Source organism: Tamandua tetradactyla, chromosome 8 (assembly GCF_023851605.1).
Source record: "Tamandua tetradactyla isolate mTamTet1 chromosome 8, mTamTet1.pri, whole genome shotgun sequence".
Taxonomy (NCBI): Eukaryota; Metazoa; Chordata; class Mammalia; order Pilosa; family Myrmecophagidae; genus Tamandua; species Tamandua tetradactyla.
The window spans coordinates 111,359,943-111,384,165 of NC_135334.1; the positions used below are offsets into that span (position 1 = coordinate 111,359,943).

Genomic DNA, 24,223 nt, shown 5'->3' on the forward strand with positions numbered 1-24,223 from the left:
CAGTGGCTCACCATATCATCACCTATTTATTTGTGTATTCATCACCATGATCATTTTTAGAACATTTACATCACTCCAGAAACAAAAGAAAAAGAAAAGAAGAAACTCACACATCCCAGACCCTTGATCCTTCCTTCTCATTGATCACTAGTTTTTCAGTCTACCCAATTTATTTTGCCCCTTAACCCTCCTATTATTTATTTTTTTATCCATATTTTTTTACTCCTCTGTCCATACCCTGGATAAAAGGAGCACCAAACACAAGGTTTTCACAATCACACAGTCACGTTGTAAAAGCTATATAATTGAAGTCTTCTTCAAGAATCAAGGCTGCTGAAACACAGTTCAACAGTTTCAGGTACTTCCCTTTAGCCATTCCAATATACCATTAAGTAAAAAGGGTTATTTATATAATGAGTAAGGATAACCTCCCAACTCTCTTCGAAATCGCCTAGCCACTGAGACTTTATTTTGTCCCATTTCTCTGTTCCCCCTTTTGGTCAAGAAGGCTTTCTCATTCCAATGATGTCTGGTCCCAGCTCATCCCCAGGAGTCCTGTCCCTCATTGCCAAGGAGATTTACACACTTGGTAGAGTAGGGAGGGCAGTGAGTTCACCTGCCAAGTTGGCTTAGAGAGAGGCCACATCTGAGCAACAATAGAGACTCTCAAGGGGTGACTCTTAGACATAATTTGAGAGGCTTAGCCTTTCCTTTGCAGGTATAAGTTTCCTAGGAGCGAGCCCCAAGATCAAGGGCTCAGCCTATTGATTTGATTGTTCCCACTGCTTGTGAGAATATCAGGAATTTCCCATATGCTGAAGTTTAATATTTCCTCTTTCTCCCCAGTCTCCCAGGGAGACTTTGCAAATACTTTTTATTCTCTGCCCAAATTACTCTGGGATATATCAGGGTATCACACTAACCTGTACAGACCACCAAGATATCATGCCTGTTTCAAGATAACATATAATTATGGTGTTCAAGTAAACTGACCATAAAATTAAATTAGATAACATGCAACCCAAAATATAAATTTTGTACCAAATAAACAAGTCTCCCTTCGATCTTGCAGAGATTGAAGTTTGAAAATATGGGCCGTATCATCCATTATCCAGTATTCTGATTCACCTTAGTCCTATCCACATGAATAGATTTTTACTTTTCAGATTTAAGTGAGGAAAAAAATTAGCGCAACAAATGAATATTTTATGAGTACTTTTACCAATTCATTTTAGTAGTAGCGAAGAGTAATAAAGGGGAAAAAACACACTACATGCATTGTTTTACAGATTTCTACGTATAAATCAAATTTTCTTGTACAGAACTAACTTCCATGTAGAACTTTAGAATGTGATTCAATTTAAATTTATCACAATTTCTACAACTCAGTACTACATATATGATCTATAATCATGATGCTTTTCATACCTTTTCCTTAGGTCTGATACTAGCTGTGAAACTCCCTTTTGTGGATACGTTTTATTTTGTGACCAGGCAATTAATAGTCTTATTAAGAAGAAAGATGACCTTATAGTTCATCATTCTTTCCTTCTCAGATACATACAATATAACAGCTCTTTTTTGTTTTCAAGTTACTCCATTTTGCTCCTTCTTTTCCTAGTGCCTTTCTTATCATTTGCTTCCAATCAGAAGAAATGTAAGATAATCAGGTTTATTTGAAACCAAATGGACACTTAAATATAAAGAAGAAAAATAAATAAATCTACTCTTTTATTTCTCTTCTAATATAATATTTTTAAATAGCTGAAAACAGTATAAATTTAATGGAAAATGAAATTTTAATATATGATGTATCTATGATTTTTTTTGTGACTAATGCATAGAAAGTTTGTGTGTAGTCCAATCTTTTAATTTTTTTTCTAAAAGCAAATCAGGTATGGTATGTAGAGAGCATTTATTCTAATTCATCAAGTGTTTTCACTTGATCAATTGCAACAAAAATGTAATTCCTTGTCAAAGAGAACATTTATAGGGGATGCAAGGGTAGTTCAGTGGTAGAATTCTCGCCTGCCATGCAGGAGACCCAGGTTCGATTCCTTGTCCATACACTTTGCAAAATAAGAATAAAAAAAACAAAAAAAACTTCAATGAAATGGTGCTGCAATAACAGGATACTCATATGGAAAAATAATGAAATGTGACCCTGCCATACAGCATATAAAAAAAAAAACATTTGTAAAGAATAAATCAACTGTACTTTTTGCTGCTTTGTATTATCCTGATATTATTGTAATCTAGTCCCAGAATGGAGAGTAAAGGACAAAAAAGGAATTAAGATAATTTGGCGTCCCTCATGCTTTTGAGATATTCAAAGAGTAAAATGGAAAAGATATAATAAAATTACAGTAAAGTTAAAGCTATCTTATTTATACCTTATATTATGAATTCCTAGGAAATAAGATAGTCACATATAAATTTTTATAGATTACAAACCAAAATAGAAACAGTTTGGCAGGTGTGTTAGTTTGCAAGCTGCCAGAATGCAGTATTCCAAAAATGGAATGGTTTTTGTAAAGGGAATTTAATATGTTATAAGTTTACAGTTCTAAACCTATAAAAATGTCAAAGCTAAGGCATCCAGGAAAAAACACCTTAATGCAAGAAAGGCTGAAAGGTCAGGAACACCTCTGTCAGTTGAGAAGTCACATAGGTGGCATCTACTGCTCCCTTGCTCCTGGGCTCCATTGCTCTCTGCCTCTGTTCCTGTGTGGGTTCCTCACTTTGCTTCTCCAGGGCTGGCTTTCATCTCTTGGCTTTCCTTGGCTCTCTCCAGGTTCTGGCTTGCTTAACATCGCATGGCAACATTAGCTGGGCTCCAAGCATCTCCAAACATCCATATCTCTGTTTTCTAAGTATTGGCATCTGTGTCAGCTCTGCTCTGAAGTTTCTCTTGGCTCTGTCATTTCTCTAAAATGTTTCCTCTTTTAAAGGACTCCAGTAAACTAATTAAACCCACCTGAAATAGGTGTGGTCACATCTCCAGCTAATCAAGGATGACACCCACAACTGGATGCATCACGTCTCCATGGAGATAATCTAATCAAAAGTTTCCAACCTACAGTATTGAATCAGGATTAAAAGAAACAGCTGCCCCCACAAGATTGAATCAAGATTGAAACATGGCTTTTCTTGGGTACAAAATAGTTTCAAACTAGCACAGCAGGCTATTCAGTATATTGGATAAATTCTTCTACCATATGCCATTTTTATAAATAAGAACTGTAATTTTTTGTTGATTCATCATGGCTATTTTGAGTTTTGTTGACAAGTAGTACTTATAGCTAAAATTGCCCTTGGGGCAATTGTTCATATTTGTTACATTTTTTTTAAATCATCTTAAACACAGTAACCTAAAATGTCCCTTTCATGACTGAGACATGTTTTCTACTGTTTTTTTGTTACAGCTATATACTATAAAACAAATAACATACATTCTCCTTATACTTAGAATTTTTAAGAGTAATCTTTCCTATATTGATCTTTAATTAATGTCATAAGTTAGGTCACTGAGGCTGGATTCCAATTATGGAAGTTTTTTTTTCCTCATCCCACTTAAGTTTTAATGATTGCTATTTCCTTGCAGGGCACATTCACTGAAATCCCTGCTAGCAATATTCGAAGAGTTATTGCCAAGAGGTTAACAGAATCTAAAAGTACTATACCTCATGCATATGCTACTGCTGACTGTGACCTTGGAGCTGTTTTAAAAGTAAGACAAGATCTGGTCAAAGGTTAGTAAAGTTAAATTTACGTAATGCAATACATATGCTAACTTAACTGTTATGAAACCCTTTACTTATAAAACCCACATTGTTTAACTTTTTACCTCAATTCTGTAATCTACTTATAGTCCACTCTGGGGGATATTTTTCTATTAGAGAAAGGAATTGGTTCTATTTTCCTATTAAAAATAAACTGATTACGTAATATTGAATAAGTCATGGATATATTACCTTTGTGCAGAATGAGAGTTACAGTTCTGCTTTCTTTTATTCTCTCTTGTTATGAGAATAATGTGTATTTGGTTGACATTCAGTTTGCAATTATAGAGTGTCAACTTTGTGCCTCACATGGAGCTCTACAAATCGTATTATTTTTTGCTTTTTTTAAAGCAGAAATAAGCTTAAGTTTTTTGTTTTTTTTTTTTTTTTTTACATGGGCAGGCACCGGGAATCAAACCCGGGTCCTCGGGCATGGCAGGCAAGCACTCTTACCTGCCACTGTGGCCCACCCAAGCTTAAGTTTTTGATTTTTTACTTTCACATATATAAATTTTTTTTGTGAATTGCAACAGTGGATTTTCAAATGTTGAGCCAACCTTTTATTTCTTGTATAAAACCCATTTACTCATTAACCTTCTAATATATTGCTTGATTTCATTTTCTAAATTTCTGTGAAGAATTTTTATACCTATACCCATGAGAAATATTGGCCTGTACTTTTCTTAATCTTGTGAGATTTTTGTCTGGTTTTGTCATCAGAACGTATGGAATTGGTTGGGATGTGTTTCCCCCTCCTCTATTTTCCTGGAAGAGTTTGAGTTGAAGTGATATTATTTCTTTGGTAGTATTGATGAGTGAAGCTGTTTAAACTTGGGGTTTTCTTTGTGGAAGATTTGAAACTATGCATTCAATTTCTTTAATAGATTAAAAGGTTATTCAAGTTGTCTATTTCTTCTTAAATGAAGTTTGTGTTTTTCATTTTGATATGAAAATGATAGTTTGTGTTTTTAAAGGAATTTGTCCACGCAACCTGATTTATCAAATTTATTGGCATCAAGTTGTTCAACTTCTTTTATTGTTTCCTGTAGTACAGATTGGCTGGCAATAATTTTCTCAGCTTTTGTCTAAAAAATTATTTATTTCTCCTTCATTTTTCAAAAATGTTTTTCCTGGGTGTAGAATTCTTCTGACTTGCAAAATATCTGCTGCCGTTCTTAATCGTTATTCCTCTGTAAATGATATTTTCCCCCTCTCGGTTGCCTTCAAAGATTTTCTCCCCTAGTAGATGATGATTATATGCCTAGGTGTTTTTTTGTTTGTTTTTTTCTTTTGTAACTCTCCTGCTTAGACGTTCTAGTTTGCTAGCTGCCAGAATGCAATACACTAGAAACTGAATGATTTTTAAGATGGGGAATTTAATAAGTTGCTAGTTTACAGTTCTAATGCTGAGAAGATGTCCCAATTAAAGCAAATCTATAGAAATGTCCAATCTAAGGCATCCATGGAAAAGATAGCTTGGTTCAAGAAGGCTGATGAAGTTCAAGGTCTATCTCTCTAGTGAGAAGGCACATGGCAAACACAGGGTTTTTTCCTAAGCTGGAAGGGCACATGGCGAACATGGCGTCATCTGCTAGCTTTCTCTTCTGGCTTCTTGTTTCATGAAGCTGCCCGGGAGGCGTTTTTCTTCTTCATTTCCAAAGGATGCTGGCTGATGGATGCTCTGTTTTATGGTGGTGCAGCATTCTCTGCTCTCTCCGAATCTCCTTCATTCTCCAAAATGTTTCCTCTTTTATAGGACTCCAGAAACTTAGCAAGACCCACCCAAATGGGTGGAGACATGTTATCCCCTAATCACATCTCCGGGGAGATGATCTAATTACAGATTCAAACATACAATACTGAGTAGGGATTAGAAGAAACGCTGTCTTTACAAAATGGGATTAGGATTAAAACATGGCTTTCCTAGGGTACATACATCATTTCAAACCAGAACATTGGGTTTCTCTCAGCTTCTTGGATCTGTGCTTTATGTTTCATTAATTTTGGAAAATTCCCAGCCATTATTTATTATTATTATTATTATTATTATGAAAAATAACAAATACAAAAAAGCAATTAATTTCAAAGCACATCACAGCAATTAGTAGTACAACAGATTTCAGAGTTTGGGTTTGGGTTACAATTCCACAATCGTAGGTTTTTAGTTCTAGCTACTCTAAGACACTGGAGACTAAAAGAAAATCAATATGATTCAGCAATCATTCATACTCATTTGTTAAAGCCTATCTTCTCTGTATAACTCCACCATCACCTTTGATATCACTTTCCCCCAATCTTAGGGTTATTTGGGCTATCCCCATTCCAGCTTTTTCATGTGGGAGGGGGCTGTTGATAACATGGTATAAGGGGATGGAACTAGTTGATGTTCTAGAAAAGTTGACCCTTCTGGGTTTCAGGACTTACCTGGAGGTTGTAGATTTCTAGAAAGTAATCATAGTGCATGGAACACTTGTAGACTATCAGATAAAGCCCTAGGTGTTCTTTAGGGTAGGCAGGGATAGTTTTGGTTGGAGTTTGGCAAACTGTGATAGGTAGTAATATCTAACTGAAGTTTGCCAAAGAGTAGCTTCCAAAGGAGCCTCTGGATTCCATTTGAACTGTCTCAGTTATACTAATACCTTATTTGTTACACTTCTTTTCCCCCTTTTGGTCATGCTAGCATTGTTGAGCCCACAGTGCCAGGGCCAGGCTCATCACTGGAAATCATATCCCACGTTACCAGAGGAACTTTCACTGCCAGTAGTTTTTGATTATCTGCTTAACAACTCTGACATATATCTGGCATTAAGCCAGCTATTATTTTTAACCATACCTTCTACTTTGTTTGTTTTCTCCTTGGGACTCCAATTACAAATGTGTTAGACTATTTGATCTATTTTTTTTTAAGTCACATTTTTTTCCCCACTGTATTTCAGTATGGATAAATTCTGTTGTCTTATCTTTGAATTCACTGATTGTTTTTTCCAGTGTCTCTGCTCTGCTAAGTTCATAAAAAAAAGTTCTCTATCTCTAATAGCATAGGTTTTTTTCTCTACTTAGAAGTAGAATTGGGAGGATCATTAGCATGTAAACTGTGTCAAAGCCATGAAACTGAGTCCTCACCTGTACAGTTGTCAACATTGAGAAGAGGAAACTTATAGTAACTGAGTGGGCAAAAAGACTGTAAAAAAACCTAGAGACTGTAGTAACATGGGAGCCTGTAAATGAAAATATTTCAAGATGAAGAAAGTAACCAATTCAAAGATGCTTGTAAATGTTGGAGTACAGTAAGGACAGAAAACTGTTGGTGAGATAGATTTGGGAATCATCAGCTCATAGTGAATACCCACAGATTGTAAATAAAGTGAGAGGGAGGCTAAAGAAGCCATGAGGAGTAGGCATAATGTTCATAAAATATTATATCCATATATTTAAATTCCTGCGTGCCATATTTTGTATGTGGTTATCGTTAAAAGTTTCAAAGCACTGAAATCCATTTCTATTTCTAAAGGGGTTTTAAACAAGAAAAATGGTTGATGTATTTCTGGAAATCTATGGTCATGATATTATGCAAACAGCTAGCAGTTACCATGACAGTTTAGCAGTATTTAGGTTTATGGAAATTCATCTAATCCCAATGAACTCCAGCATAGCATGCCTTTGAAATGAGCTGTTGGTTAGTAAAATTCCATGATACTGTAGTAACTTTGTTTGTATATCCTGCCACATATCATTGACTATATCTTGATCTTAAAATCTTTTCCTAGAAGCTCTTTCAAGAAAGAATCAGTGTAGTTTGCATTTTCCAGCAGTTCTATACCTACTGGGGAAAGCAAAGATATACATCACATGCTTTAATATGATCAGCTCCATGGGGTGGGGGGGGTGGAAACCCCAGCTTTCTCTTAAAATCATTATGTATACTAGAACAAAACTTGATTCAAATGTATTCACCATAAAATTAGATAGAAATAGAAAACCTCATTTTATTCATTACACTGAGACTTGTTCCAGCATTGCTTCACCTTTGGCATTAACTATATCCTGTTTTGTCAAGTTGCAAAGCAACTTTTGTTGAGTGCAGTGGTCTAAAATTTTTTTGTCATATACCCTATTAGTACAAAGAAAAAATTTAACAACCAAATACATAGAATTGTTTATTTAAAATGCCTACATGTGCGGACCACAGTGGCTCAGCAGGCAGCATTCTCACCTGCCATGCCAGAGACCCAGGTTGAATTCCCAGTACCTGCCCATGTAAAAAAAAAAAAAAAAAAAGCCTACATGTCCCACTTTTTTAATATAATCAATTTACACAGTATTAAGGACTTGGAAAAGAGAGAAGAAGGAAAAATTCCTGACTATGCACACAGTGACCATTGGTCTTTTTATGGGAATTTGTTTTCATAATCTTTCTGATCATGATTGTAATATATCTCTCAAGTTCTTATGTATGATATCGGAACAGATTTTGAAGACATGACCAAGGTCCCAAAGTAAACTTTTACATTCATGGGTAATACTATTTATCCAGGACCTCATATAATGAAAGTTTTTACCTTTTCAGGATACTCTTATTCATTAAACAACAAACAAAAACCTGTAATATTTTCATCATTGTTTGTCAGTGCAGTCCATAATTTGCCAGTTTGAAATCATTACGGTCAATGTGAAAGTTTTTTTCTGAGTATTAATTTCAATGTGATTATTTTTCTTTCAGATGACATTAAAGTATCAGTAAATGATTTTATCATCAAGGCAGCAGCTGTTACCCTTAAAGTAAGTAGTAAACCCCAGATAGTTTTGTCTTCTGAAGTAGTCTCATGTTTTGGCATTTATATAATGATAAATAAAACTCTACTTTTAAGTTGCAAAAATTTATAATTTTTTTGCTAAAAATATTCTGTCATTTAATCTTACTTCCTTTTACTAATGAAGAAACTGAGGCTCAAAAGGGCTCACAACTAATTGTAACAGAATAAAGACCATGTATCCAACAAATACTAATTGAGCCCCTATCTTGTCCTAAATATGTTCTAGGCATTAAAGATAAAGCAGTGAACAAAAACTGACAGTCTATGCTCTTGTGAGATGTGTATTTTAGTTGGGAGAGAGACACATATAAGTCAGATGGCAAAATGTAGTTTGGAGAAAGGGGACAAGATAACTGGGGACTATTTCAAAAGTTAGACAGAGAAGGTTTCTCTAAGAAGGTGATAACTTTAGACAAGGCCTGAAAGAAGAGAGAAGTGAACCAAGTAGATAACTGGTAGAAGAGTGTTGTAGACAGAGGGAACAGCAATGCAAAGGTTGTGAGGCCAAATTTTGCTATTCACAAACAGCTCTGGGGCAATAGTGTGCCTAGAGTTAGCAAGGGTGAAGAAAGGTAAGTGATGAGATTTAAAGAACATAGGAGGGAATTGAGGGGTAATAAAAGCCTCTAAGGCTGCAAACCTATAAGAATGGCTGGTATCACACAAATAGAAAACTACAAATGTTAGAGAGGATGTAGAGAAATTGGGACACTTATGCACTGCTGGTGGGAATGCATAATGGTACAGCCGCTATGTTTGGTGATTCCTTAGGAAACTAATTATTGAGTTGCCCTATAACCTGGTAATACCACTACTCGTTAAAAACCCAAAGAGCTGAAAGCAGTGACACAACCAGACACTGCACACTGATGTTTATAGCAGCATTATTCACAATTGCCAAAAAAGTGGAAACAATCCAACAACAGAGGCTGTTGTATATATGTATAACCTGGTATTTAGAGATAAGAACCAAGCTGATCAAGTTAGGATTAAGATAATTCAGAACACAAGGGTACGGAAGACATTGTCTATATTTTAGAACCTCGCCTATTCTTTGAGACCAAGGGAAGAAAGGTTTATTTTGTCCAGAACCTAAATTTTTTGTAGCATATTATCTAACTCAACCTGTCTGGATAGCTCATTTAAACAACCAAAACACAGGAAGCGCAGAATAGGAATGAGAGCCTTTAATCCTATATAGCTTAATGTAATGCCTGGATACATCCTAGAATATATTAAGCAGATAGTAAGAAAGCACTGGCAAAGTCCCTTGAGGGATGGAGGAAAAATATGGAACTTATTAAACTTAACCATTGGGAAAACCCCTGATACTGTCTCAAACATTAGGGACACCCAAATCAAAAGGCCAAGCCCTTGGTCTTGAGGCTTGCTCTTCTGAAGCTTATGTATGTAGCAGAGACGCTTAGCCTACCCATAGTTAAGCCTAAGAGTTACTTCTGGAAGACTTCTTTTTTGCTCAGATGTGATCTCGCTCTCTCTAAGCCCAACTCTGCAAATGAAATCATTGCCCTCTCCCCTACATGGGACATGACATCCAGGGATGAAAGTTCCCTGGCAGCATGGGAGATGACTTCCAGGGATGAGCCTGGCCCTGGCACTGTGGGATCAACAGTAACATCCTGACCAAAAGAGGGAAAGTAAGTGTAACAAAGAAGGTATTAGTGGCTGAGAGAGTTCAAATGGATTCAAGAGGCTACTCTGGAGCTCACTCTTATACAAGGTTCAATTAGACATAGCTTGCCAAACCCCAACCAAAACTGTTCCTGCCAATCCCAGAGAACACCTTGGCCATTATTTAAGATTCTACAAAGGTTCCATGCACTACAGTAACTCTCCAGAAACCTACAACCTCCAGATGTGTCCCTGGACCAGATTTGTCCTGAAATGCAGAGGGGCCAGCCTCTCCAGAACATCAACTAGTTCATCCCCCTATCCCATATTATTGATAGCCCCTTTCAAGATGAAAAGTTAGAATGGGCATAGTTCAAATACCCCTAAAGAGTGGGAGAAAGATCGAAGGTGATGGTGGAGTTATACAGAGAAGGTAGGGTTTAACAAATGAGTATGATTGCTGAATCATTATATTGATATTTCTTTTAGTCTCCAGTGTCTTGGAGCAGCTAGAAATAATAATCTACAATTGTGGAATTATAACCCAAACCAAACTCTGAAATCTGTGTACAACTAATTGTTGTGATGTACTTTGAAATTTCTTGCTTTTTTTGAATATATATTATTTTTCATAAAAAGTAACATATCAGGGTGGGCCATGGTGGCTCAGCAGGCAGGAATGCTTGCCTGCGATGCCAGAGGACCCGGGTTCGATTCCCGGTGCCTACCCATGTAAAAAAAAAAGTAACATATCAATTGTGATGATAAATGCACAGCTATATGATTAAAAAAATCAAAGTGTGGTTAAATGATGACTAAAGTCTCTTCCAATTAGAAAAAAAATTATTGTTCAGAGTATAAAAAGGTGTTTTTAAAAAAAAGCCTCTGAGGCTCTATTGGCATGGTAAGGACTTGGGATTTTATTATGGATGTAGAAAAATTAAGCCTTTGGAGGATTTTGAGCAAAAGACTAACATTATCTGGCTTACATTTTAAGAAGAAAAATATGGGAGAAACTTCTCTAGTTGTGTGAATATAAACTGTGGAGATTGCAGAAAATGATGGGGGCTTGAACTAAAGTGGTAATGGTAGAGTTGGAGTGAAGTGGAGATTTTGATTACATCTCAAAAGTAGAGCCAACGCATTTATTATATAAATTCATATGAAATGTCCGAAGTAGGCAGGTCCATAGAGACATAAAATATATCAGTGTTTGTCAGGGCTGCAAGGACTGGAAAATGAGAAGTGACTGGTTAATGGGTACATGGATTCATTTGGGAATAGTGAAAATGTTCTGGAATTAGATATGGTGACATTTGCACAGTACATTTGTCAATATACTAAAATCCATGGATTAGATGTGATGCATGAGAGAAAGCGGGTTGAGGAGGATGCCATTGATTTTGGCCCAAGCAGTAAAAGAAATGAAGTGTTCCATTTACTAAGATTGAAAAAACCTGAGAGAGGAGCAGATCTTGACTTCTGAAGGAAATCAAGAGCTAGGGTTAGGACATGTTAAGCCTAATAGATGTCCAAGTGGAGGTGGAGGAAGGCAGTGAATATTTGAGCCTGTAATTCAGTGGAGGTATCTGGTTAGAGATACAATCTAGATCCCGGGCTTCTGACGTTTGCTTAGCACTGTTTTCCATCATGCCTTCTTTTTGTAACTGGACTATTTTCTGAGATCACTGCTTGTTAAGTATTATATCTAAAGTACATTTCTAATGAATTTATTTTTATTTCCTGAAAAATGCAGTAAGATGATTTTATAGACATTTGGGTACTCTTCTAAAATATGGGCTTTTTCCTAGTACACTCAAAAAAATTGAAGGGAGTTTCTTTTTTTTTTTTTTCTCAATGCATGTGATTTATTTGTGCATGGGCTCTGACAGAATAATCGACTTTTAAGGCTAATTATAATAGCCACTTAGTATGTGGATATTGAACACTTAGTATGTGGATAATCCTGACATGTACTGTGAGTGTAAAATACACACCGAATATGGAAGAATTAGTACAAAAAAGAATGTAAAATATATCAATATTTTATATTATTACATATTAATCATTTTAAATATAGTGGGTAAAATAAAATATTATTGAAATTAATATTATGGGTTACTTTTTACTTATTTTTAATGGGGCACTAGAAAATTTTAAATTGCATCTGTGGGTCGCATTGTATTTCTCTTGGACAGTGCTGGGCTAAGCAGGGATCAGCAAACAACAGCCCACCATCTGTTTTTTAAGTAAAGTTTTACTGGAACACAATCATGTCTATTTGTTTACATATTGCCTATGGCTGCTTTTACACCACAATGGCAGAGTTGAATAGTTTCAACAGTCTGTTGAAGAGCTGAAAATATTTAACACATGGCCTGTTAGAGAAAAAAATTAGCCAACCCCTGGGATAAGGATAGAATTGAGATTATCTAATTTAACTAGTCTTATCCTTTTTTTTTTAATCTTATTAATTAAAAAAAATTACAAGAAACAAACATTCCCAACACATACACTCAGCAATTCACAATATCATCACATAGTTGCATATTCATCATCATGATCATTTCCCAGAACATTAGCATCAATTCAGAAAAAGAAATAAAAAGACAACAGAAAAATATAACAAACAGAAAATAAAAAATTTTACAGGCCATACCCCTTACTGATTCCTTTCACTGGTCACTAGCATTTCAAACTAAATCTATTTTAACATTTGTTCCCCCTATTATTTATTTTTATTCCGTATGTTCCTCTCATCTGTTGACAAGGCAGATAAAAGGAGCATCAGACACAAGGTTTTCACAATCACACAGTCACATTGTGAAAGCTATATCGTTATACAATTATCATCAAGAAACATGGCTACTGGAACACAGCTCTACATTTTCAGGCAGTTCCCTCCAGCCTCTCCATTACATCTTGGATAACAAGGTGATATATGCTTAATGCATACGAATAACCTCCAGGATAACCTCTCGACTCTGTTTGGAATCTCTCAGCCATTGACACTTTGTCTCATTTTCACTCTTCCCCCTTTTGGTAGAGAAGGTTTTCTCAATCCCTTGAAGAAGGGAGTTTCTTAGCCACTTTTAGCTTCAAAATCTGCACCATTAATCTTGAAAGGAAAAGATTAACTCATTTTTAAGGCTTTTGACACATAATACTAAATTGAACCCCGTATTTTTTCTAGTATTTTTTTTGTTTATATTTTTAACATTTAGACACTTGGTTTTTAGGGTTTATCTTAGGGTGAAGACTGAAACGGGATCTTCCAAACAGCTAGCTAGATGTTTTTACAGCACAATGTGCAATAATCCATTTTCGCTACTGATTTGAAATGTCAAAATAATCTCAAACCAAATTCTTATATATACTTAGGTCCACTTTTTAGACTCTTCTTTTCGCTGATCCTTGGGTCTGTCCCCAGACTAGACAATGTTTAAATCACTATAGTTTTATATTGTATATTAATATTTTGTGAAATTCTCACCCCTAAGCGAAGCCACATTCAGCCCTTACCCCAGAAACATACTTTTCCATGATATTTAAGATTGGGATTACATTGAATTTATAGACTAATTTAATGGGAAATGGCATAATTATGATGTTTAATCTATCTAATAGCAAGTCATATCAACCCAGGAAGTTTACTTGAGATAGGTCCTAAACACTTCTTTTTAAATTTATTCTCAGATATTATGCGATTTTTGTTGAAATTGTTAATAGGGTCTTTGATAAATTTTTATGCTCTGTAATTAGTCATTTTAGGTATGTTTGCATGTTATTGGCTAGTGTATATTCTTAAATATATATTCAGCTCATAGAATAACCTTATTATTATTAGCATTTCAGTTAACTCTCTCAGGCTTTCCATGTGTATGTCCATGTACAAATAATGATAATTTTAGCAAGATTATCAAAATACACATTTCCAGGCATTTGATCATTTGCTTTTTTTTTCCATCCTAGGATTAAGTGTAGTTGTAATTATGTTAAGTATATATATACCTATATGTATATGTATCATATATTTATGAAGCTTAGGAAATCTCTCTTAAGGGAAGTCATTTATTGAGGGCAGGCTAGTATATTACAGGGCTACACTAGAAAAGTAAGCTTCTTTCATTCCAAAGGAATGATGTAATTGGTAGCACCACCCCTTTCACCTTCTGCCTTCCCCTCAAGGTCATGTTGGTCATTGTTCTAGTTTGCTAGCTGCTGAAATGCAATATACCAGAAACAGAATGGCTTTTAAAAAGGGGGATTTAATCAGTTGCTAGTTTACGGTTCCAAGGCCAAGAAAATCCCAATTAAAACAAGTCTGTAGAACTGTCCAATTGATATTTTGGTTCAAGAAGGCTGATGAAGTTCTAGGTTTCTCTCTCAAGTGGAAGGGCACATGGTGAGCACAGTCAGAGTTTCTCTCTCATCTGGAAGGGCACATGGCAAACACGGCGTCATCTACTAGCTTCTTCTCCTGGCTTCCTGTTTCATGAAGCTCCCCGGGAGACATTCTCCTTCTTCATCTCCAAAGGTTGCTGGCTGGTGGACTCTGCTTTTTGTGGCTATGTCAATCCGCTCTGTGTCTGAATCTCCTTCATTCTCCAAAATGTTTCCTCTTTTAGGACTTCAGAAACTAATCAAGACCCACCCAGATGGGTGGAGACACGCCTCTACCTAATCCAGCTTAACAGCCACTCTTGATTAAATCACATCTCCAAGGAGATGATCCAATTACAGTTTCAAGCATACAATGCTGAATAGGCATTAGAAGAAATGGCTACCTTTACAAAAGGGGATTAGGATTAAAACATGGCTTTTCTAGGGTATATATACATCATTTCAAACCAGCACAGTCATCATTGAGGGAGGAAGTCCAAAAACTGTTAAATACCTTCTAGCAATCATTTTTAACAAAGGAAGCCCTTTTTAAACTGATATAAACAGATCAAAATGTGTATATCACCAGAATTTTCTCACACTTGCTCCAAAAATATGGTGTGTTTATTCTTCCCAAACACAAAAATATTTAATGCAGAGGGCCAAGAAAATCATATTTTTCAAACCAAAGTATAATTTATTTCCTTCTGTATAGTTATATTCATTTTAGAAAATTCATAATAGTATGTGAATTATTTTTCTGTAACCATCTTGCTCTAATGTTGCATCTTTTAGAATTATCGTTTTTCTGTTTCTGTTTTCTAGCAAATGCCAGATGTTAATGCAAGCTGGGATGGAGAAGGCCCAAAGCAACTGCCCTGTATTGACATTTCAGTGGCTGTGGCAACAGATAAAGGTTTAATTACACCAATCATAAAAAACGCTGCTGCCAAGGGTATACAAGAAATTGCTGACTCTGTAAAGGTATCTATTAAGAACTATGCTTTCAAAATGTTGAGGTTTAGATTGGGTAAAGTTATCAGGCTTGGTCACAGTTTTTTTGTTGTGGTTGTTTTCTTTGAGGTGTGGTTTTTTTTTGTTTGTTTGTTGCTGTTTGTTTTGGTATTTCCAAGTGACTGTCAGTTGGGCATGTAAGCTTCTAAGTTTTTATGGCTGTATAGCCCTGTTTTAGTTTGTTAAGCTGCCAGAATCCAATATACCAGAGATGGAATGGCTTAAGTCCCCCTTAAAAAGCAGAATTTATTAACTTGCAAGTTTACTGTTGTAAGGCAGTGAAAATGTCCAAACTAAGGTATCCAGTGAAAGATACCTTGATTCAAAAAAGGCCTGTTGGTCCAGGACACCTCCATCAGCTGGGAAGATGCAGGGCAACATCTGCTAGCTTTTTCTGCTCATTTCATAAGGCTTCCCCAGAGTGCTTTCCTTCTGCATCTCCAAAGATCTCTGGCTGTTTGGGCTTTGTCAGCTCTGAAGCTTTTTCCCAAATGGTTCTCTCTTATAAGACTCCAGTAAGCAACCCCACTTTGAAGGGTGAAGACACATCTCCGTGGAAACCACCTAATCAAAAGTTACCACCCACAGCTGAGTGGGTCATATCTCCTTGGAAATAATCAGGACGATCCCACCCAGCAATATTGAATGAGGATTTAAGAACATGGCTTTTCTGGGGTACACAACAGACTCAAACCCATTTTCAGGAAGTTTAATATTCAAAATTCAGAAATACAGATAAAGTAGGGGCCAACGCATTCAAATTACAGCAGAATGCTTTATTTCACAAAGTCTAGAATTCAGCTCTGAAGATGGTATTTCAGTTACTTTTTTAAAAGTTAAAATACAACCGAAACTATATTTCTATGGAAGTGGTAGTAGATAGAACTCAGTGTTAACAGCATTTTATTTTTTAAATGCAGTTTATTTTATTTTTCCCCTTTCTAGAATTGAGACCATTAAAAGTACTCGGATTCTGGAGGCAAATGTACTTTATTTTTCCTGGATTTCCTTAATAACAATTTCTGTAACTCTAGCATGGAGGAATGATTTCACCAAAAATTTGTATTATATAGGTAGAAACACAAGCAGTAGATCAGTTTTGATAGCATCAGTAATTTCCAAGGGCATTTTATAGCAGAAGTATCACAGGTCTTGTAGTGTTAGCATTGAAAATTTCAGATTCATTTAGATTTATTCTTTTCTTTTTCCATTTATCAGGGGTCCTCTTATATATATAGTGGTAGGACAAGGTATAAAGGGGATAGAAAGTAGAAGAATTCTTTGGGGACTAACAGTATGTAAATATATAGACCTCCTTGCCCAAAATAAACAAATTAATGCAAGTTAATCCAGTTTAAAAAACATACCCATAAAAGTTAAGCTTACTTAGAATTTTAGCATTAGATATAGTTAAAGGTAAATTTAATAGGATTGACATTTTTAGGTCTTTCTTCACACCTCTTTGAGAAGATTTGCTGACTATGTTTGTGTAGATAAAAATGCAGCTGTTTTCTTAATCAAGAGGAGGTATTAAATTGACCAGTTTACAAGTCAGCATAGTGGAGATTGATTATTAGAGTACCAGATGCCTTTTGTTCATAAAGGATTTTCACCAGCATTGAGGATTCATGTATTTCAATATTTTTGTGACGTTCCATTGAGATTAAATGTTGAAAGTACCTGTAAGGCTTAATTACTATGTAAATGTTAGTTATTGAACTTAACTATAGAGTCAGAATCTCCTGAGTCAGAATCTCCCTTATTTTTAGATCATTAAATTTTTAAAATTAGTCATTATAAGAATGGTTCTGATTCTTACCAATGTACCAGTTCTGCTACTGTTGTACATAATTCTTATGGTAGCTGTTGACATTCTCTATTCCTTGCATTTTGAAAAAACCTAAATTTAGGAGGAGTCTTAGTTTGCCAGAGTTGTAAGGACAGATACCACACAATGGGTTTGCTTAAGCAATAAACATTTATTTGCTCACGGTTTCAAAGCTAGAAGTTCAAAATTAAGGCATCTGTAAGACCTTGCTTTCTCCCGAAATCTAGAAATGTTCTGGAGCTGTTTTGCTGGCAGTCATTGGGGTGCTTTGGCTTGCATCTCTGCCTCTTGTTACATGGCAGTCTTTCTCTCCTTGTGTCTCCTCTTTCAGTTCCACTGACTTCTGACTCTTCTGGCTGCCTCTGAATTTCCTCTCCTAATAAGAACTCCAGTCCTATGGATTAAGTCTCACCCTCATTCAGTTTGGCCGCACCTGAATAGGTTCTGAGAAGGCCCTTTTCTCAAATGAGTCCGCAGGTTAACTGATAACACATCATCAAAGTGTCCTATTTACTAATGGGTTAACACCCACAGAAACACAGATTCAGATTTAAAACATTTCTTTTGTTGGGGTACATAATTTAGTCCCCCATGGGAAATAAGAAACAGTCTCCTTACCTTCTGGCCACGTATTACAGCAATAAGAAGGGCATTCATAACACTTTGGAGTGTAGTAGGGCCTCTTGTATTCCTTTAGCATTGCCTATCACCTACAGCATCTCTTGAAGTTTACTGTGCCTGGCTTATTCCTGTCTGTGCTTATCATTCCTGCTTCTTTCTCCAAGCCTGATGTAATCAATACTCCACTCTCTTGAGTGCTTACGATACTCCAGATACTGGGCTAAGCACTTAATACTCCTAATAGCCCATTATTATAGTAGGGAACTTACCTTCTCCATTCTGAAATTGAGGAAACTTGAGTTTTAGCAACTTTGAGAAATTTGCCCAAGGTAAAACCTGGGTGGTTTGATTCTAGAGCCCATACTAATCACCATATATTATACCACTTCTCTTCCTTTTTGTTTTTCTTCCTTGTCTAATCCTCCACTTCTTTGCCATTCCTTTGTCTCTCTCTCCCTCACATATATACACAGTAGTGATTTGATTGGCTCCATCAAGTATCTTCTGTTATTGACTGTCCGTTAGGCAGAGTGTCGTATGCTTGGTGGGCTACTTTACAGACACTGTCCATCTGAGACCCAGTTCCCAATCAAGCAAGATTATATTGGAATCTTCCCTGCAGCGCCTGCCTAGGTATCCAAGTATAGTTGTGCGTCTTCTTACTTTTGGGATTAAATACATTTGCTTTTCTTTGTTCTAATATTGTTATATTTTGACTCCTACGCCCAAAGAAATGTTATCTGTAGATGTTCCACTTGTAGAAAAATGCAATTTTTTTACAGTTTGAACCTTGTTAGTGTTTCCACATCAATCTTTGTACTGTGGCTTATAAAAATATAATGTTTATATACTTGAAAAGACAGAATTTTGAATGATTTTAATCCCATTCAATCACAGTGGTTTAAAACAGTTAAAATCTGCTCCAGACCAGATAGAATAATATGCCTACTTCATGTATGAATATACTAATTGTAATCTCCTTAAGGAATTTAGTTTATAATAATTATAAACTATAATTTAGTTCATAATTATAGCAGCAACTACTGCAAGAATAATAGCTGCTGGCATACTTCATGCCATCCTTTGTTGTAAGCCTTTTGTATACATTACCTCTTTAATACTCTTTAAGACCATCCTATTAAATACAAAATAATGATATTTTGATTAGGTTGACAAAATATGAAGAACAAATAAAAAAGAGGCTAATTATCTTATCCAAGGTCTCATCCCTAATAAATGATGGAGCTTAGATTTGAACCCAGCCAGTCATGCTCTAGAGTGGAACCTGCACTCCTCGCCACTGAGCTTGGTAGTTATACAAGTATTGAACCAGTAGTGATTTCCTCTCAAAAATATTTGGGAAGCAGCTCCTGAATTTCTGTAAATGAACAAGTTGAAAACAGCTGAAGATTCAACTAGTATACCGAGTGTACTTGATCAGTTGACTTGCCACATAGAGGAAAAGGAATTCAGTTATTGATTTTCTGTGTCTGTGCAACTAATTTTTGAGTCTCGAGAGAATTTTTTTCAAGTTTATTATATGTGCTTGCAATCTAGGTCTTAACATGAATTTTGACTTCTTTTGTTCTAGCCTGGATAGACATCAAGGATATGTTGAGATCATCTACTTTTAGAAGAAGTATCTTTCAAAGTTCATTTGATTTGTGTCTGTTCAAATCATGTGAATAATTACACTGCTTAAGGCAGGGAAAATACATTAGCAGATTGTTCTCTCTACTTCTGATACTCTAGACTATATAAATCAAAGCTTATCTCTTTAAATTTTGGTTTGGGATTCATATAATATATATATGTAATTGTATTAGATGGCAGTAAGTCAGCTAAGAGTTTGAGATCATTTTGAGATTTTTGAAAAATGCTTTAGTTTTCAATAATTAAATCATCTGTGACTTAAAAAATAGCTGTCACCTGTTATTGCAACAGTACTTCTTGTTGGCTACATACTACAGAGTGCTAAGTAAGTTCTAGATTTGTTTCATTTACCCAAAATGACAATAGCTTCATTTTTTTCTACCCTTCCCCTCATAAAGCAATTCATATTAATTTTTCATATATAATAATTCAATCTTTGTTCCCTTACTTTTGAAGCATTGAAAAAAAATGAACAAAAGTATAGTGCATGTGCAAGTGTGAGAAAAATTTAACTACTTAATGTCACTCTTAGAGTTTCGTCTGGCTTTCCTCTCTTTGTAAGTTTTTAGAAATGTTGTCAAGAGTAAGATTAAACTGGTACATTCTTACATTCCTTTTGGCAGTTCCTTGTGCTTCAGCTATAGGGTCAAAAACCAAAAGAAATAAAAAAATCCATTCTGCAGGACCCTGTAATTCCACTTCTGAGAATTTATCTGAAATAATTCAATAGAAACCAATGAACCAACATAAATGATAACAATGGGGAAATGAATAAGTAAATTATGGCAGATAGCTTTCTTTAGAATGTTAAACAGACTTTGAAACATCATTTATAAAGACCATAATAACATAGAAGATGCTTGTATTTTATCTTACATGAAACACATTTATAGGCAAACCAGAAAATTGCATTTTGGTTGTGTATGTGTGTGTGTATGTGTGTATGTAAAACAGTGAAAGATTCTGCCTATAGTAGTAATGCACAGGATAATTTCAATATTTGAAATTTTTAAAAGATTTTTCTAGAGTTTTGATTTAAATATTTAGCTTCTTGAATTACCTGTGTTCTAACTTTATTCTTCTAATTGTATTAAATACATAAAATTATTTATATTTAAAGTATCCTTTGAAGTTAAATCAAGCATGCCAGAGATGAGAATGTTACCCTCTACAAATATTTCAAATATGACAGGAGTAGCTGTATAAAGTATTGTTGGTTGTCATGCTTTGCTTATGTTTTTCTCAGATCCTGTCAAAGAAAGCAAGAGATGGAAAATTGTTACCTGAGGAATATCAAGGAGGATCTTTTAGGTAAAATATAAACTTTTAATTTGTCAATGACATCAAGTGGACATGACTTATTATTGTCTATGTTAACCTGTTTCATTGATTTATCTGAAACATTTTTAATTTAAAATAAATATCACACACTTTATTTAGACAACAGAATATGTGAAAATATTCTCCAGACTTGTCAGGCTTTCATAACAAAGGAATAGCAACCCATTAATGTTGAAATAAATGTTTTTGTGAGTAGATGTTGACCAACATGGAATGGCATTCAGAGTCTTAAACTTTTTTTAAAAAAATAAGTGTGTATGAACAATTTATAAAGCACGATTTATAAATTTTAAAAGATTTATAAAGAACAGCTATTTTCTTTCTACTTGTTAGGGCTATCACTTTAAGGTACTTTGGGGAAAATATTAACACTTAGACCCTTCAGTTATTATCAGCTCTATATTTTTGTTAAAGTATAACTTTCAGTAAAGTGTGCAAAGTGTAGCTTGAATTTTTACAAAGTGAAGAAACCATGTAACCACCACCCAGATCAAGATGTTGAATGTTACCAGATCCCAGTGTCTCCCTTGACCTGTCCTAGTAATCACCCCCGGAAGGTAACCACTAATCTGAAAATAATCACCATAGATCTGTTTTGCTATGTATATAAATACTATGTATTCTTTAGTGTCTAGCTTCCTTCCTCAACATTGTATCTGTAAGATTCACCATGTTGCCATGTGAAGTAATCATTTAGTCATTATTATTGCAGTATATAGTATTTTGTTGTATAAATATACTGGCATCCATTTTACTGTTGGTGGGCTCTGAGTTGTTTCCACTTTGGTGTTATTACAAATAATATGTGAATATGTGCATAGTTCTGTTGTATAGACCTAAAAGTGGAATTGCTAGGTTAAAAACATCAATGATTACTGCCAAACAATGTTTCAAGATTCTTTTACAAATTTATGCTTCCATTAACAATGTGAGAATTTCCTTCGCTCCTCTTTCTTGCCAACACTTAGTGATATTAGGTTTATGAAAATTTTAAGCCATTCTTATGGGTGTGTAGTGGTACTCTTTATGGTCAAAAAATGCAAGTTAATGATGTTGATTACCTTTTCAATTGTTTATCAGTGAGTATTTGGTAACTCATAAGATATGAAGTAACTATTGAAGTCTTGATCCATTTTAAAATTGGATTATCTTTTTCTTCTTGATTTGTAGGATTTTTTTTTTCCACTGGAGACCAGTTCTTTGAAGGGTGTTTATTTCGAGTGCCTTTTCCCACCCTGTGGCTTACCTTTGAGAATCTCTTGATTGTGTGTTTTATGAACAGAAGTTCTGAGTTTTAATTAAGTCAGTTTTTCACTATTATAAAGAAAAGTGCTATTTTTTTTCTGTTTTAGAGTGTTTTCCTTTCCAAGAAGATGATGGTATTCTTCTGTGTTATCTTCTAGAAGCTTTTTTAGCTCTACCTTTTATATTTAAATCACAACCCATCTGAAATTGGATTTGGTACATGATATGAGGTATAATGGTCAAGGGTCAAGGTTCTCTTTTTTTCCATATGGATTTAAATTGATGCAGCATCATTTAGTGAAATCATCACCTCTTCTCCATAGCACTGAGGAGAGCATAGATGTGCTGGTCTGTTTCTGTGCTCACTCTTCTTTTCCATTGATCTATTTGTCTATCCCTTGCTCCTGGACCACCATGCTGTAACTAACTGTTGATATCTGGTAATGAAAGTCTTCCAGTTTTGTTCAGTTTCAAGATTGCCTTCTCTATCATTGGTTCTTTGTACTTCCAAGTAAATTTTCAAATCAACTTTATCATTTTTCACTGATACACACAGAAACCTTGCTGAGATTTTTATTGGGACTGCATTAAATCTTTTAATCAATTTGAAGAGAATTGACATCTTTATAAACTCCAACTTTTCCAGTCAATGAACATAGTATAAACCATTGTTTATTTAGTTCTTTTAATGTCTTTCAGTTATTTCATAACTTTCTGTTTCATTAGTTTTATTCCTTGGTATTTGTGTTTTGATAAATTGTAAATGGTACTGTTTTTTTCATTTCATTTCCTAATTACCAAAACTTGTATATAGATATAAAATGTATTTTTATATTGATCTTTTATTTAGCGACCTAGCTAAATTCACTTATTAATTTTACTAGTTTATCTGTAGAATCTTAGATTTTCTATGTGCATAATCATTTATCTGTGGATAGTGAGAATTTTATTTCTTTTTTACAGTCTTTATAACTTTGCATTTCTTTCTCTTGCCATATTGCACTGATTAGGACCTCCCGTTGAATACTGAATAAGTGTTTGATAGTAGATAAAATACTAGTATGTGTGTTGACACATAGTCTTTGGTATTTGAATAAGTTGACATAAGGTTCGTTAGTACAGTTGTCTAGTGAAGTAAAAATGTGTGCTTCATAGGTACTTTGATTAAGAACTTGCCACCCAAAGAGCTACCTTATTTCTTTTTTTGTCCATAGTATTTCCAACTTGGGGATGTTTGGCATCGATGAATTTACTGCAGTGATCAATCCTCCTCAGGCCTGCATTTTGGCTGTTGGGAGATTCCGACCTGTGCTGAAACTCACTCGGGATGCAGAGGGAAATGCCGCACTGCAGCAGCACCAGCTTATAACCGTCACAATGTCCAGTGACAGCCGAGTGGTAGATGATGAACTGGCTACCAGGTTTCTTGAAACTTTTAAAGCAAACCTAGAGAATCCTATCCGACTTGCCTAGTCTTCAAAGATAAGAAGTTGGTCTTTGGTTCAGTTATTATTGAAGTGTTACCAAGAAACATGCACTGTGGGAAAATAATTAGGATATTTAAGTATGAAGGAGATAAAATGTTTATTTATGGTGAAAGATTGACCCAAGTTGTCTTCATTGGGTTTAGTGTTACAGAAATAAATGATAAAATGTAGCTAATAAAGAGAACATTTAGTTAGACAGATCCATCTTAATCTTTTAACCTCTGGTGCTGTACAAAAGGGTATCTGTAAATTAAATGTTTGGTTCTTTTGAGAGTTTTAGACTATTTGAGAATGTATGGTTAATTATAAAATCAAAAAACTGTTAGAAATCTAACTTAATTATGTTGAAGTTAGATAGTTTTGAAGGAGCTGTCCATTAATCTTAGCAGTGGGACCTCACTTTTACAAGCACTGCTCTAGAAT

General features: G+C 35.0%; 1 protein-coding gene across 4 annotated transcripts in view; it reads left to right on the plus strand.

Moving 5' to 3' along the window:
• PDHX (pyruvate dehydrogenase complex component X) overlaps nt 1-23,954 on the plus strand; it is a 93,752-nt gene extending 69,798 nt beyond the window's left edge. For all 4 annotated transcript variants that reach the window (XM_077114388.1, XM_077114389.1, XM_077114390.1 and 1 more), the window contains 5 exons: nt 3,605-3,752; nt 8,503-8,561; nt 15,437-15,595; nt 20,974-21,038; nt 23,528-23,954. In XM_077114388.1, coding sequence (XP_076970503.1) covers nt 3,605-3,752; nt 8,503-8,561; nt 15,437-15,595; nt 20,974-21,038; nt 23,528-23,786 — 690 coding nt within the window. In that variant the 3' untranslated portion in view covers nt 23,787-23,954. The remainder of the gene's footprint in view (nt 1-3,604; nt 3,753-8,502; nt 8,562-15,436; nt 15,596-20,973; nt 21,039-23,527) is intronic.
• The last annotated feature ends 269 nt before the right edge of the window (nt 23,955-24,223 follow it).